Source organism: Bombina bombina, chromosome 1, assembly GCF_027579735.1.
Source record: "Bombina bombina isolate aBomBom1 chromosome 1, aBomBom1.pri, whole genome shotgun sequence".
NCBI classification, from domain to species: domain Eukaryota; kingdom Metazoa; phylum Chordata; class Amphibia; order Anura; family Bombinatoridae; genus Bombina; species Bombina bombina.
In genome coordinates this window covers 481,997,833-482,014,254 of record NC_069499.1, presented here as the reverse complement: position 1 = coordinate 482,014,254, position 16,422 = coordinate 481,997,833, and the positions used below count along the sequence as shown (strand labels likewise).

General features: G+C 39.5%; 1 protein-coding gene across 1 annotated transcript in view; it reads left to right on the top strand.

The window, feature by feature from the left end:
• Positions 1–16,422, top strand: part of CERKL (ceramide kinase like) — a 618,864-nt gene that overhangs the window by 168,032 nt on the left and 434,410 nt on the right. Inside the window, 1 exon segment of the mRNA XM_053698522.1 lies at positions 4,859–5,098. Coding sequence (XP_053554497.1) covers positions 4,859–5,098 — 240 coding nt within the window.

The following is a 16,422-nucleotide window of genomic DNA, read 5'->3' as shown; positions in this document are numbered from 1 at the left end:
CTGTTGGAACCCTGCTGCATGATAACAGTTCTACCAAAGCTATCTGTTGTAAATTTGTGGAGATTATATCTCCAGCTGTGGTATGTAATAGTTGTTATGATAAGCTTTTACATGCAGAGAATGTATCCATCAGTAAAAGTACAATGCCTGTTGTTCCTTCAACATCTAATGTACATGATATCCTGTAAATATAAAAGATTTTATTGCTGATGCGATTCAAAAGGGTTTGTGTGCTATCCCGCCTTCTAATAAACGTAAAAGGCCTTTTAAAACTTCTCATAAAGTTAATGAATTTTCAAATGACCGACAACATACTGAATTATCCTCCTCTGATGAGGATCTATCTGATTCAGAAGATCCTACCTCAGATATTGACACTGACAAATCTACTTATTTATTTAAAATGGAGTATATTTGTTCCTTGTTAAAAGAGGTGTTGATTACATTGCATATTGAGGAAACTAGTCCTCTCGATATTAAAACTAGTAAATGTTTAAATTCTATTTATGAACCTCCTGTGGTTATTCCAGAGGTTTTTCCAGTTCCTGATGCTATTTCTGATATGATTTCTAAGGAATGGAATAGGCCTGGTACTTCTTTTATCCCTTCTTCAAGGTTTAAAAAATTGTATCCTATGCCAGCAGTTAGTTTGGAGTTTTGGGAAAAGATCCCCAGAGTTGATGGGGCTATTTCTACTCTTGCCAAATGTACTACTATTCCTATGGAAGATAGTGCTTTCTTTAAGGACCCCTTAGATAGGAAACTTAAATCTTATCTAAGGAAAGCTTATTTATATTCTGGCTATCTTCTCAGGCCTGCCATTTCTATGGCTGATGTTGCAGCTGAATCAACTTTTTGGTCGGAAAGTTTAGCGCAACAGGAAACAGATCCTGATTTGTCTAGCATTGTTCGCTTGCTTCAACATGCTAATCATTTTATCTGTGATGCCATTTTTGATATCATCAAAATTGATGTTAAATCTATATCTTTAGCTATTTTAGCTAGAAGAGCTTTGTGGCTTAAATATTGGAATGCTGACATGGTATCTAAATCTAGATAACTATCTCTTTCTTTCCAAGGTAATAATTTATTTGGTTCTCAGTTGGATTCAATTATTTCAACTGTCACTGGGGGGAAGGGAGTTTTTTGCCTCAGGATAAAAGACCTAAGGCTAAATCTAACCGTTTTCGTTCCTTTCGACAAAATAAGGAACAGAAACCCAATCCTTTTCCCCAAAGAATCTGGTTCCAATTGGAAACCTTCTTCAAGTTGGAATAAATCCAAGCTGTTTAAGAAACCAAAGCCACCCCCCAAGTCTGCATGAAGGTGCGGCCCTCAATCCAGCTCAGCTGGTAGAGGGCAGATTAAGATTTTTCCAAAGCATTTGGACAGATTCTGTCCAAAATCAATGGATTCAGAGTATTGTCTCTCAAGGGTACCGAATTGGATTCAGAGTAAGACCTCCTGTGAGAAGATTTTATTCTCTCACGCATCCTGGCAAATCCAGTAAAGGCTCAGACTTTTCTTAAGTGTGTTTCAGACCTGTAGCTTTCAGGGATAATCATACCAGTTCCGTTTCAGGGTCTGGGGTTCTATTCAAATCTATTCATTGTCCCAATGAAAGAAAATTCATTCAGGCCAGTTCTGGATCTGAACATTTTGAATCGTTTTGTAAGAGTGCCAACTTTCAAAATGGTGACTATAAGGACTATTCTGCCTTTTGTTTAGCAAGGTCATTATATGTCCACAATAGACTTACAGGATGCATATCTTCATATTCCAATTAATCCAGACCACTATCTCAGTTTCTGAGATTCTCTTTTCTAGACAAGCATTACCAATTTGTTGCTCTTCCATTTGACCTAGCGATAGCTCCAAGGATCAATTTACCAAAAAGTTCCTTGATTCCTCTGACAAGGGTCACCTTTTTAGGTTTCCAGATAGATTCAGTGTCCATAACTCTGTCTCTAACAGAGAAGAGATTACTAAAATTGGGTTCAGCTTGTCGGAATCTTCAGTCTCAATCATTCCCTTCAGTAGCTATGTGCATGGAAGTTTTAGGTCTGCAGCATGGGACGTGATCCCCTTTGCTCGTTTTCATATGAGACCTCTCCAGCTTTGTATGCAGAATCAATGGTGCAGGGATTATTCAAAGATATCACAATTAATATCCTTAAATCCCAAAGTTCGATTCCCTCTGACTTTGTGATTAGATCACCATTGTATAGTTCAAGGAGCCTCTTTTGTTTGTCCAACCTGGACTGTGATCACAACAAATGCGAGTCTTTCAGGTTGGGGAGCTGTCTGGGGATCTCTGACAGCACAAGGGATTTGGAAATCTCAAGAGGCAAGGTTACCAATCAATATTTTAGAACTCCGTACTATTTTCAGGGCTCTTCAGATGTGGCCTTTGTTGAAGAGAGAACCGGTTATTTGTTGTCAGACAGTTAATATCACAACTGTGGCATATGTCAATCATCAGGGTGGGACTTGCATATACTCGGATTCTTTCTTTGGCGGAATCCAACTCTTGTCTAATTTCTGCAGTTCATATCCTAGGTGTAGACAATTGGGAAGCGGATTATCTCAGCCGTCAGACTTTACATCCGGGGGAGTGGTCGCTCCATCCAGATGTGTTTTCTCAAATTGTTCAGATATGGGGTCTTCCAGAAATAGATCTGATGGCTTCCCATCTAAACAAGAAACTTCACAGGTACCTGTCCAGGTCCATGGATCCTCAGGCGGAGGCAGTGTATGCGTTAGCAGTTCCTTGGTGTTACCAACCTGCTTATATCTTCCCGCCTCTAGTTCTTCTTCCAAGAGTGATCACCAAGATCATCATGGAACAATTGTTTGTGTTGCTGGTAGCTCCAGCATGGCCTCACAGGTTTTGGTATGTAGATCTTGTTTGAATGTCCAGTTGCCATCCTTGGCCACTTCCTTTAAGACCAGACCTTCGGTCTCAAGGTCCGTTTTTCCATCAGGATCTCAAATCATTAAATTTGAAGGTATGGAAATTGAACACCTAGTGCTTAGTCATAGAGGTTTCTCTGACTCAGTAATTAATACTATGTTACAGGCTCGTAAATCTTTTTCTAGGAAGATTTATTATTGAGTTTGGAAGACTTTGATGTTCTTCTCATACATTTTCCTGGCATTCTTTTAGAATTCCTAGAATTTTACAGTTTCTTCAGGATGGTTTGGATAAAGGTTTGTCTGCAAGTTCCTTGAAGGGACAAATCTTTGCTCTTTCTGTTTTATTTCACAGAAAGATTGCTAAGCTTCCTGATATTTACTGTTTTGTGCAGGCTTTGATCCGTATCAAGCCTGTCATTAAATCAATCTCTCCTCCTTGGAGTCTTTATTTGGTTTTGAAGGCTTTGCAGGCTCCTCCGTTTGAGCCTATGCATTCTTTGGACATTAAACTACTTTCTTGGAAAGTGTTGTTCCTTTTGGCCATCTCTTCTGCTAGAAGAGTTTCCGAATTATCTGCTCTTTCTTGTGAATCGCCTTTTTTTGATATTTCATAAGGATAAGGCAGTTTTGCAAACTTCATTTAAATTTCTACCTAAGGTTGTGAATTCTAACAACATTAATAGAGAAATTGTTGTTCCTTCTTTGTGTCCTAATCCTAATAATTCTTTGGAGAGATCCTTACATTCTTTGGATGTTGTGAAAGCTTTGAAATATTATTTTGAAGCTACTAAAGATTTCAGGAAGACTTCTAGTCTATTTGTTGTTTTTTCTGGTCCTAGGAAAGGTCAGAAGGCTTCTGCCATTTCCTTGGCATCCTGGTTAAAGCTTTTGATTCATCAGGCTTATTTGGAGTCGGATCAGGACCCGCCTCAGAGAATTACAGCTCATTCTACTAGATCAGTCTCCACTTCGTGGGCTTTTAAGAATGAAGCTTCAGTTGATCAGATTTGCAAAGCAGCAACTTGGTCTTCTTTGCATACATTTACGAAATTCTACTCTTTTGATGTATTTCCTTCCTCGTAAGCAGTTTTTGGTAGAAAAGTTCTTCAGGCAGCTGTTTCAGTGTGATTCCTCTGCTTATGTTTAAGTTTTTTATTTTCATTTATGAGAATAAACTTATATTTTGGGTTGTGGATTAATTTTTTCAGCGGAAAATGGCTGTTATTATTTTTATCCCTCCCTCTCTAGTGACTCTTCTGTGGAGTTCCACATTTTGGGTATTACTATCCCATATGTCACTAGCTCTTGCCAATTACATGAAAGAAAACATAATTTATGTAAGAACTTACCTAAGAAATTAATTTCTTTCATATTGGCACGAGTCCATGAGACTCACCCTTTTTATGGTGGTTATGTTTTTTTTTTTTTATAAAGCACAAATATCTCCAAATTCCTTTTTTTGATGCTTTTTACTCCTTTCTTTATCACCTCACTACTTGGCTATTCGTTAAACTGAATTGTGGGTGTGGTGAGGGATGTCTTTATAGGCATTTTAAAGGGTTTGGGAAACTTTTACCCTCCTGGTAGGATTGTATATCCCATACGTCACTAGCTCATGGACTCTTGCCAATATGAAATAAATGAATTTATCAGGTAAGTTCTTACATAAATTATGTTTTTCAACAAAGGCTTACACAAGACCAAAGCAAATTTGGTAATAGCAGTACATTGGAAAGTTGTTTAAAATTGCCTGCTCTATCACACCCATTAAAGTTTAATTTTGACTTCCCTGTCCCTTTAATTGTAGATAATGAGAAATACACTTTACGTGAGAAAATATTCTTTATGATTGTAACTTTATAAATGTAAACTTACAATGTAACTTGCCAAAGTATTTTATAATAAATTATTTCTAATTTTATTCTTTTTTTTTTCCACACAGGTAGTTACAACACCACACAGCATGACAAAGAAAAGTGTATTGATCTGAAGGATATATTCTCTGTAAAACTTAAACGCAGACGTTCTGTAGGTCAGAAAAATGGTGGAACATTGCTGGGTATTACAATTTTTTTGTGCATTAAAAAAGGGCACAAGATGAAGGATGACTCAATTAGTCTTAACAACCTAAGCGAAGATTTCTGTGATTTATGGTTCAGACAATTAAAGGCAATTTTGAATGGTACGTAATTGTAAATAATTGTTTCTATCATTACTGCTGTTAATATTGATGTGCTTTAAATAATATGAGATACCTTTTATTGATATACTTTTTTGTACATCATTCTCATCATCTATGAAGGAATCCAAAACTTACATCCAATTACAACTGTAAACAAATAATGAATTACTCCACAGTTTATATAGTTAATATGAACCCCTGATTAGACCCATTTTTATAATCTTTTTAAAGAAACAAAAAAACAAAGCAAAAAAACATGTTTTTCCAAAATATAATCACATATATAGTTAGTCTTTGTTAATGAAATGTTTAAAGATTAATGATTTGACATTGTTGGGCAGAAACGTAAAAAAGACAAAAAACAGATGTAGTTTAACCACATAACAATAAGACCCACAGTAGAGCTAACCAATAATGATCTTACTGATTTAAGGTATCTTTTAAATTACCTCAACAAAATAATTGACATAAATCTATGTTCCTTTTGAGGTTATCATTGCACATGTTTAATAACCATTTTTCATAATCAGAGTTGTATTAATTTCGCTGTCTTGGACCTCCCTGACTAGTACTTACCATGGTGAGACCCCTTCCCAGGGAGAATGGACCGAATAGGACAAAACATGCAAAACCCATGAAATGCATTAGATCTGTTTGCAGGAAAAATCTGAGGCTAGGTAAATTGTAAATTCAAAACATACATGTTAAAAAAAAAACTAATATATATAGTATTGGGAATTATCTGATACCAGGTGAATCAGTTGAATTTGAGAAGAGAATCTACCTTTACACAAATAATAAATAGTTTTATAAGTAATAGTAGCATTACTTCTGTTGGGTAGGAGATCTGTGTAGCTTTTGTAAATATAATAAATAATTATTATAATAATAATAATAAAAATAATAAATAAAATTAACAATTCTTCTGGGCTGGTACCCATGTTTTCTGCAAACTCATATATTTTGTTCATGCAACTTACAGCTTTTTGAAGAAATCTGTAACAGAATTTGCTTGTGATCACACTTTTGCTTGTGTGTTGTGTTATTGATTGTACATGCCTTTAAAGGGATGTTAAACACTAAATGAATTTCATACACTGCAGGTATCTGAAGGAGAGTTACTGCACATGTGCAAATAGGTCAGGACTGGAATGCAATGAAAGTTTAATTTCAATATGGCAGCACTCACGAGTAGAGGGAGGATTAGCATAACTTCTGAATACTATGCTTATACAATATATTTACTGTTTAAAGGGATACTAACCCCAAATTTTTTCTTTCATGATTCAGATAGAGCATGCCATTTTAAGCAACTTTCTAATTTACTCCTATTATCAAATTTTCTTTGTTCTCTTGCTATCTTTATTTAAAAAGCAGGAATGTAAAGCTTAGGAGCCGGCCCATTTTTTAAATGACTGTTTTCAACGTATTTTACTTTGCATTCTCTTATATTTTCACACATATATTATTTTATTTTGTAATACCACATTTTTTTTTTTTTTTTTTAGATTTATTTTTTATTGAGGTAAACTTACATAAAACAATATTCAAGTTCCAGAGCATTACATACAGATAATGTACCTATTAGACTAATACAGTGGAATGTACATTAAAAATTAGGAAGGCCCTAGTAGGCAATAGGGGACAGTTCTTCCGGATGTTAATGTAAGAGAATACTGTCCGACGTTGGTGTCTGAATGTCTCTGTGGTTTCAACAAGTGCCTCAAATTTTTTTACATTTTTTTTCCTATTTTAATAATATGTTATAACTTTATATATGGAGTCAGAAAATAGAACATAATAACATTAACAAGTATCAAATATACATAGTAGACTGAGTAATGAATACTATCAAAGATTGTGTGTAGAAAACGTGATTAATTGTGCTGTCCTCCTTGGGTGTAGGAGGAGAGAGTAGTGAGAAGAGAGAAAGAAAACAAGGGGAGAGAAAGGGGAGGAGTACAAGAAGGGGGGTAAGAGAGAAGTGGAGATCTCCTGTGGGGATAAAGCACGTGGACTCGTGTATGTCCAGTTTAGAGTTCCTTCAACTCGGTAGGTGGTCATTTATGGGGGTTCATACTCCCAGATCTTATGTTGCAACTGTGCATAGTTGTTGACTTGGGATACATATGACTCCATGGGTTTAATGTAGTGGAGGATTGCAATGACTTGGGATCATGTGGGTGATGTCGGCTGTAACCATGCGCAAGCTATGGTTAATTTGGTTGCTAAAAAGAGCTAAATACAGAACATTTTCTGTGGTAGGTATAGGTTGCTCGGGAAGATATGAAATAGGCCTGCACAGGCTGACCTCGGTATTGTAATCTGTTAGGTGGAACAGTAGTAAAAGACCTGGCACCACAGAGAATCAAGTTTTGGGGCAGGACCACAAGATATGCAAGGGAGTACCTAAATCTCCACATCCTCTCCAGCACATAGGGGAATTGGTGGGTGAGATTTTGAATAATCTGACAGGAGTGAGGTGCCATTGTAATAGTATTTTGAGGTATAAGTCATAAAGAGTGGTGCAATGTATAGTCTTCTTAGTTAGGTATACTGATTTCTGTTGTAGGCAGAGGGAAACGCGTGCCTTTTACTTTCTGCATAGTTTCCTCTCTCTGACTTCTCTCTGCTGTCGGATATTCACGGAGCGGAGCAGCATCATTGAATTTCAGTCTCTTCAGTGTCGATCTACTATACGATCATTTTAGAGACTTCTGGCAGCCAAATTGTGTATACGTGTTACGGTAAGGCACCTCAGCCTGTCTGAGGTATAGGGGGCCTGATTGGTTTATTATTTTAAAGAATTTTTGCATAACGTTAAAGTGAATGTAAAGTTTCATCAAGTAGTGCCCAGTTTTTAAAAATACTATTAAAAACAGGGGCACTTTCATTGATGAAACTTTACATTGCACCATATTTGTAGAAATACTTACCTCTTTGTCTTGAAAGCCGATCCAACGCTTCGCCAGCCCGTCGCAAGCCTCTTCCTACGTTAGCAATAACGATTCTGGCATCCTCCAATCATGGCTTCCCCACCGGGGGAAGCATTGCCTAAAGCAACGCTGTGATTGGAGGAAGGCCGGAATCGTAATTTCTGATGTAGGAAGAGGCTTGCGACAGGCTGGCGAAGCGCTGGAGCGGCTTTCAAGAAGTAGTATTTCTACAAATATGGTGCAATGGAAAGTTTCATCAATGAAAGTGCCCCTGTTTTTAATAGTATTTTTAAAAACCGGGCACTACTTGATGAAACTTTACATTCACTTTAAGCGGCTGTGGTATTAAAAGTTCTTAAAGTGACAGTGTATTTAAAAAAATGTTTACAATTTGGGGAATTTTTTATTTAGTATTATGGACATGGAAGACTTTGTGTCTTTTGACAAATGCGTGTTATGCTTAGAGGCACAAATTGTTTTGCCTATGCAATTCTGTGCTGCATGCTTAGCTAGAATACTTCAATTTAAAGATAAATTGTTGCCCGCTGAGCCCAATGTCTCTCAGGATGATGCTATTAAGGCAATGCCACAGCTTTCTCCTCAAATGTCCCAAGCCTCTATGGCAGAGCTTTCCAAACTTTTCATGTTGGTGACACACTTTTTAGACCTACATTATTTCGCTAAAACACAGTAATTCAGTTGTACTAGCAAACAGGAGGTTAAACTAACTTGTTTTAAGAGATATGGACACATACATAAATGATATAATAATGAAATGTATTTACAAGTAACAATATGTAAGTGTGCCAGAATTAAAAAAAAAGTTTAACACTAATAGCTACTTACTATTTTAATAGGATGTATGAGGTTGATGGGATGAACACAGTTTCTGAAAATTTGGTGAAATATTAGATAAAGTCACTCGCATTTTATCATCAAGCATTTTTAAGCTTCCACTTTTAAGCTTCCACTTCCTATCCATATAGCAGGAGCAGCAATGTACTAAAACACTTTGACGTCTGACTTTAGCTCAGCGCTTAAGCTGCCACCCTCAGAGCTCTGCGAGTCCGGCTGACTACTGCCTGGGCTGCAAACACACTGTTGTCCAACTCACTGACTACAGATACAGTCATGGGCGGATTGAGGAGACTACACATGCAGTCAGGAGCCAAAGCCGCCAATGGTAATAGTTTCAGTTCCCACTGAGCTGCGCCAATAGGTTAAGATGATCTGTGACCCACTAGGTATCATTCACGTGTTAACCACGTGATATGGGTAGCAGGCAGGAGGAAAGTCGAAACCCCCCAAAAAAGTTTAAAAAAATTAAAATTCTTTTTTTTTTTTTTGCTGAAGCTGGGACACACCTACACACTTCCGCCGACACACTAATGTGTCACAACACAGTTTGGAAAGCACTGCTCTATGGCATCACATACAGTTCCTCTCAGCCTCCTGGAGGACTTTATTTGTCGGCAGATTTTGCTGCACAGGTATCTTCTGCAGTATCTGCGGCATTATCTGCTTTTCCTATGCTGGGAAAATGCAAAATGAAATTTAGACATTCAGATAGTAAGGTTTCTGTTCCACCTACTGCTACGCAGGTTGCCCTCCCTCATAAGTCTGATGAGGAGGATACGTCAGTAGCCTCTGAGGGTGAAATCTCAGATTTGGACAGTATTATTCCTTCATCTGATACTGAAGAAGTAAATTTCAGATTTAAGCTTGAACACTTTCGTGTACTGTTAAAGGAGGTATTTACTACTTTGAACGATTCCGATACTTCTGTCATTGTCAACCCTAAGAAGTCTAGTAAACTTAATAAATACTATGATGTTCCTTCCTCTGTGGAAGTTTTTCCTGTCCCAGACTGTGTGATGGAGATTATTTCACAGGAATGGGAGAAGCAAGGGATACCTTTCTCCCCGTCTCCCGTATTTATAAAGATGTTTCCTGTTGCTGACTCCATGAAATATTCTTTGCACACGGTGCCTAAAGTAGAAGGTGCTATTTCTACTCTGGCTAAGAGAACTACGATCCCTATAGAGAATAGCTGCTCCTTTAAGGATCCCATTGACAAAAAGCTGGAAGCTTATTTGAAGAAGATGTATGTTCATCGAGGTCTTTAGTGGCAACCTGCAGTTTGTTTTGCCACAGTAGCAAGTGCAGCATCTTATTGGTGCAACGCCTTGTCTGAATCAATTTTAGTAGAGACTCCATTGGAGGAGATACAAGATAGGATTAAGGCTCTCAAACTAGCCAATTCCTTTTTTTCTGATGCTAACATGCAAGATATTAAACTGGGAGCCAAGATGTCTGGATTCACTGTCCTAGCCCGCAGGGCATTGTGGCTAAAATCTTGGTCAGCTGATGTTACCTCTAAGTCCAAGCTTCTGGCGCTTCCTTACAATGGTAAGACCTTGTTCAGAACTTGTCTGGCAGAAATAATTTCTGATATTATGGGTGGAAAAGGGTCTTTTCTACCGCAAGACATGAAGAACAGACTCAAAGGACGTCAAAGTTTTTTTTTCCCGTAACTTCAAAGGTAAAAAATCTTCCTCTTCCTCTCCCTCTTCCAAGCAGGAGCAGTCCAAGTCTTCTTGGAAGCCCAATCATTCTTGGAATAAGCGGAAGCAATCAAAGAAACCCTCAGCTGAGTCTAAGTCAGCATGAAGGGTCGTTCCCCCAGTCTGGGTGCTGTGGACATAGAATCTCATGGTTACAAAATAGAATTCAAAACTTTCCCTCCCAGGAGCAGATTCCACCTCTCAAGATTATCTGCAGACCAGGTAAAAAGAGAGGCATTCTTGAACTGTGTTTATGACCTTTCCTCCCTGGGAGTGATTGTTCCAGTTCCTGTAAGGGAACAGGGTCTAGGATTCTATTCAAATCTGTTTGTGGTGCCCAAAAAAGAGGGAACTTTTCGACCCATTTTAGACCTAAAGTGCCTCAACAAGTTTCTCAGGGTACCGTCCTTCAAAATGGAAACCATTCATCCCATTCTTCCTTTGGTCCAAGAGGGTCAGTTCATGACGACCATAGACCTGAAGGAGGCGTATCTTTATGTTCCCATTCACAGGGGTAATCACAAATTTCTGAGATTCGCCTTTCTAGACATCGCTTTCAGTTTGTGGCTCTTCCGTTTGGCCTTGCCACAGCTCCCAGATTTTTCTAAAAGGTTCTGGGAGCTCTCTTGGCAGTGATCAGGTCCCGGGGAATTGCAGTGGCACCATTCCTGGATGACATATTGGTTCAGGCGCCATCTTTTCAACAAGCAAACTCTCATACAGAGATCTTGTTGTCTTTTCTACGTTTCGGCGGTTGGAAAGTGAATCTGGAAAAAAAATTCCCTTGTTCCAGCTACAAGGGTGGTTTTCTTAGGGACCATAATAGATTCCCTATCTATGAAAATTTTCTGACAGGGGTCAGAAAAGCCAGAGTTCTCTCCTCTTGCTTCTCTCTACAGTCTACTGTTTGGCCATCAGTGGCTCAATGTATGGAGGTAATTGATCTGATGGTCGCTTCCATGGACATCATTCCCTTTGCTGAAATCCATTTGAGAGCTCTGTTATTATGCATGCTCAGACAATATCAAAGGATAGATCTAGACCAGTCGACAAGAGACTCTCCCGGGGTGGCTTTCTCAGGACCATCTGTCTCAGGGCACATGCTTCCGGATACCTTCCTGGGTGATTGTGACAACGGACGCCAGCCTGCTAGGCTGTGGAGCAGTCTGCGACTCATTAAATGGACTTGGGAGGAGTCTGCTCTCCCCATAAACATATTTGAATTGAGAGTGATTTACAATGCTCTGATGGCTTGGCCTCAATTTTCCTTAGCCCGGTTTAACAGGTTTCAGTTGGACAACATCACCTCAGTGGCTTACATCAACCACCAGGGTGGAACTCAGAGTTCCTTAGCCATGAAGGAGGTGGCACGGATTATTCAGTGGGCGGAAGCTCACAATTGTTGTCTATCTGCCATCCACATTCCTGGAGTGGACAACTGGGAAGCGGATTTCCAGAGCAGACAGACATTTCATCCCGGGGAGTGGGCTCTCCATCCGGAGGTGTTATCCAGGTTAACCCTCAAATGGGGGGTGCCGGAGATGGATCTGATGGCGTCTTGGCAGAACACCAAGCTTCCAAGGTACGGTTCAAGGTCAAGAGATCTTCAGGCCGCTCTGCTAGATGCTCTTGCGGTTCCTTGGGATTTCGGTCTAGCATACTTGTTTCCTCCGTTTGCGCTCCTTCCACGAGTTATTGCTCGTATCAAACAGGAGAGAGCATTGGTAATTCTAATAGCTCCTGCATGGCCTTGCAGGATCTGGTATGCAGACCTAGTGAAGATGTCATCTCGACCACCTTGGAGGTTGCCTCTGAGGAAGGACCTTCTAACTCAGGGTCCATTCCTCCCTCCAAATCTTGTTTCTCTGAAGCTGACTGCTTAGAGATTGAACGCTTAGTTCTGTCTAAGCATGGATTTTCTGAGTCGGTCATTGAGACCATGATCCAGGCTTGCAAGCCTGTTACTCGAATAATTTTCCATAGGGTATGGCGTAAATACCTTTATTGGTGTGAATCTAAGGGATACTCTTGGAGTAGGGTCAGGATTCCTAGAAGGTCTGGAGAAAGGGTTGTCGGTCAATTCTCTGAAAGGTGAGATTTCTGCATTATCTATTTTGTTACACAAGCATCTGGCGGATGTGCCAGGTGTTCAATCTTTTTGTCAAGCCCTGGTTTGAATCAGGCCTGTTTTTAAACCTGTTGCTCCTCCTTGGAGCCTTAATCTTGTTCTTAAAGTTTTGCAGCAGGCTCTGTTTGAGCCAATGCATTTCATAGTTATTAAGTTGCTATCTTGGAAGGTTTTGTTTCTTATTGCTATCTCTTCTTCTCGGAGAGTCTCGGAACTCTCGGATTTGCAGTGTGATTCGCCTTACCTTATCTTTCATGCGGATAGGGCGGTTATTCATACTAAATTGGGGTTTCTTCCTAAAGTGGTTTCGGATAGAAATATTAATCAGGAAATTGTTGTTCCTTCTCTCTGTCCCAATCCTTCTTCTCATAAAGAATGTCTATTGCACAACTTAGATGTTGCGCGTGCTCTAAAATTCTACCTACAGGCGACTAAGTATTTTTGCCAGTCTTCTGCCCTGTTTGTTTGTTTCTAAGGAAAGAGTAAGGGTCAAAATGCTACTGCTATTTCTCTTTCCCGCTGGTGGAGAAGTATTATTTGTTTTGCTTATGAGACTGCTGGACAGCAGCCTCCTGAAAGAATTACAGCTCATTCCACTAGGGCTGTCTCCTCTTCTTGGTGTTATGACAAGTCTATGAATTTGAATTATCATTGCAGGGACTTATGATGCAGTTTCCCCCGTCCTATGCTGCACAGTGTTTGACCGCGAAGATGCTTTCACTAATAGGGGCGGTCCCAAGTGCTACTGACAAGCAGCTGATCTGAACAGGATACCAAACAGTGGAAGGATTCAAAGGGCTAAGATTTGACGAGTGGAAGACAAGGCAGGCTAGCACAGTGATTCCCCCATTACATAGGGAAATTACCAAATTAAGAAGCAATGGGTGACGGATAGGAGCAGCTTATAAAGGGGAATAGTACATCCCACAATTAAAGCAATAGTGCATAATTATAGTGTGTGGTATAATAGAATACATGTAAGATATGAGAACATAACATGTCCCCCACCCAAGGAAAACCTCCAGGTTTTCAAGGAGATGGGCGATCCGGATGACGCCTATGGAATAAGGAGACCAGACGCGGTGCGGATAGATTTGAGGCTGGTTCCCATGAATCCTCTTCATGTGTAAAACCTTTCCAATGTATAAGATATTGAAGGTTCCCCTTAAAAATCCTGGAGACACTTCATATTCCAATTCAGGTTGATGTTGTACGGGAGGTACCGGAGATTGTGTTGGCTCCGTTCTGACACTTCTATACGGTTTGATCAAGGAGATGTGAAATGAGGAATATTTACGGTAACTATCAGGTAGTTGAAGAACAACTGCGTTAGGGTTAATGATCCTAGTAATAGGGAAAGGTCCAATAAATAGCTGGTTAAACTTCCTAGTCGAGGCTTGTACCCTTAGGTTACGTGTAGATAGCCAAATAGCCAAACTAGGTCACCGATCTTGTACTCAGGAGCAGGTCTATGCCGGAGGTTGTAGTGGAATTGTGGAATTGTTGCCGAGTCTGTGCCAGTTTAATATTGTCCTGTAAGGTTTTGAAGTTTTGAGATATGGTGTTTACGAGATCATTCACTATGGGGCAGGAGGCATGCATGTTTGGTAGTAAATGAAAATCTGCATGGAAACCATAATTGGAATAAAAAGGTGTGTTTTGAGTGAAACTATTTTTGGTGTTATTATAAGCAAACTCTGCAGTGGCTACATAATTGGCCCATTTGTCCTGCTGTTGGGAACAATACATTCTTAGATATTGTTCTAGTGTTTGATTGGTCCTTTCACATTGGCCATTAGTTTGTGGATGGTAGGATGTTGTTAATTTTCTATTGATGTTTAGGGGCCTAGTTATCAACGTGTCTACTTTACCTGCCTTCGCTGGCCCAATACGCCTGCCTAAGCTCGCCTCACATCGCCGCCGCAGACCTGCAAAAATTCGCCTAAGTTATCAAAAAAGCTGTCAAAAAGCCGTGCACCAAGTACGGGGCGATGAGCAGCGGACTGTGAGAGTTATCACTCATCCAATCTCGCTGCTCTTCGGCTTTTTTACAGCTTTCTTGCTAGCCTGTCACTAAGCACCCACACTAAACTACACTGTTCTACCCCCTATACCGGCGCCCCCGGAGCCCCCCGCAACTCAATAAAGTTACTAACCCCTAAACCGCCGCTCCCGGACACCGCTGCTACCTACATTATACCTAGTAACCCCTATCCTGCCCCCCCTATACCGTTGCCCTCTATAATAAAGTTATTAACCCCTATCCTGCTGATCCCGCACCTCGCCGCAACTAAATAAATAGTTTAACCCCTAAACCGCCGCTCCCTGACCCCGCCGCAACCTATATTAAATTTATTAACCCCTATCCTGCCCCCCCTACACCGTCGCCACCTATAATAAATTTATTAACCCCTATCCTGCCCCCCACTACACCGCCACCACTGTAATAAAATTATTAACCCCTAAACCTAAGTCTAACACTAACCCTAACTTAAATATTAATTAAATAAATCTAAATAATATTTCTATTATGAACTAAATTAAGTATTCCTATTTAAAACTAAATACTTACCTTTAAAATAAACCCTAATATAGCTACAATATAAATAATAATTTTATTGTAGCTATCTTAGGATTTATTTTTATTTTACAGGCATCTTTCAATTTATTTTAACTAGGTACAATAGCTATTAAATAGTTATTAACTATTTAATAGCTTACCTAGCTAAAATAAAGAGAAATTTACCTGTAAAATAAAAACTAACCTAAGTTACAATTACACCTAACACTACAGCCAATAGAATACGAGCTTAATCTGATTGGCTGATTGGATCAGCCAATCGGATTGAACTTGAATCTGATTGGCTGATTCAATCAGCCAATCAGATTTTTCCTACCTTAATTCCGATTGGCTGATAGAATCCTATCAGCCAAACGGAATTGAAGGGACGCCATCTTGGATGACGTCCCTTAAAGGAGCCTTCATTCGTCGGTAGTCCGTCGGTAAAGAAGGATGTTCCGCGTCGGCGGGATGAAGATTGAAGACCCGGCTTGGAAGATGACATCGCCCGGATAGAAGACTTCTTCAGCGCCTCTTGGAAGATGACATCGCCCGGATGGAAGACTTCTTCAACGCCGACTGGAGGATCACTTCATCGGATGGAAGATTTCTTCAGCGCCGCTTGGAGGATAACTTCTGCCGCTCCGGGTCTCCTCTTCGGTTCCATCGCTGCTCGGCTGAGTGAAGACGATTAAAGGTAGGATGATCTTCAGGGGATTAGTGTTAGGTTATTTTAAGGGGGGTTTGGGTTAGATTAGGGGTATGTGGGTGGTGGGTTTTAATGTTGGGGGGGGTTGTATTTTTCTTTTACAGGCAAAAGAGCTGAATTCTTTGGGGCATGCCCCCACAAAAGGCCCTTTTAAGGGCTGGTAAGGTAAAAGAGCTTTGAACTTTTTTAATTTAGAATAGGGTAGGGCATTTTTTTATTTTGGGGGGCTTTGTTATTTTATTAGGGGGCTTAGATTAGGTGTAAGTAGCTTAAAATTGTTGTAATATTTTTTAAATGTTTGTAACTTATTTTTTTTATTTTTTGTAACTTAGCTTTTTTTTTTTGTACTTCAGTTAGTTTATGTAATTGTATTTAATTGTAGTTATTTGTAGTTAATTTATTTAATTCATTTAAATATAGTGTAGTG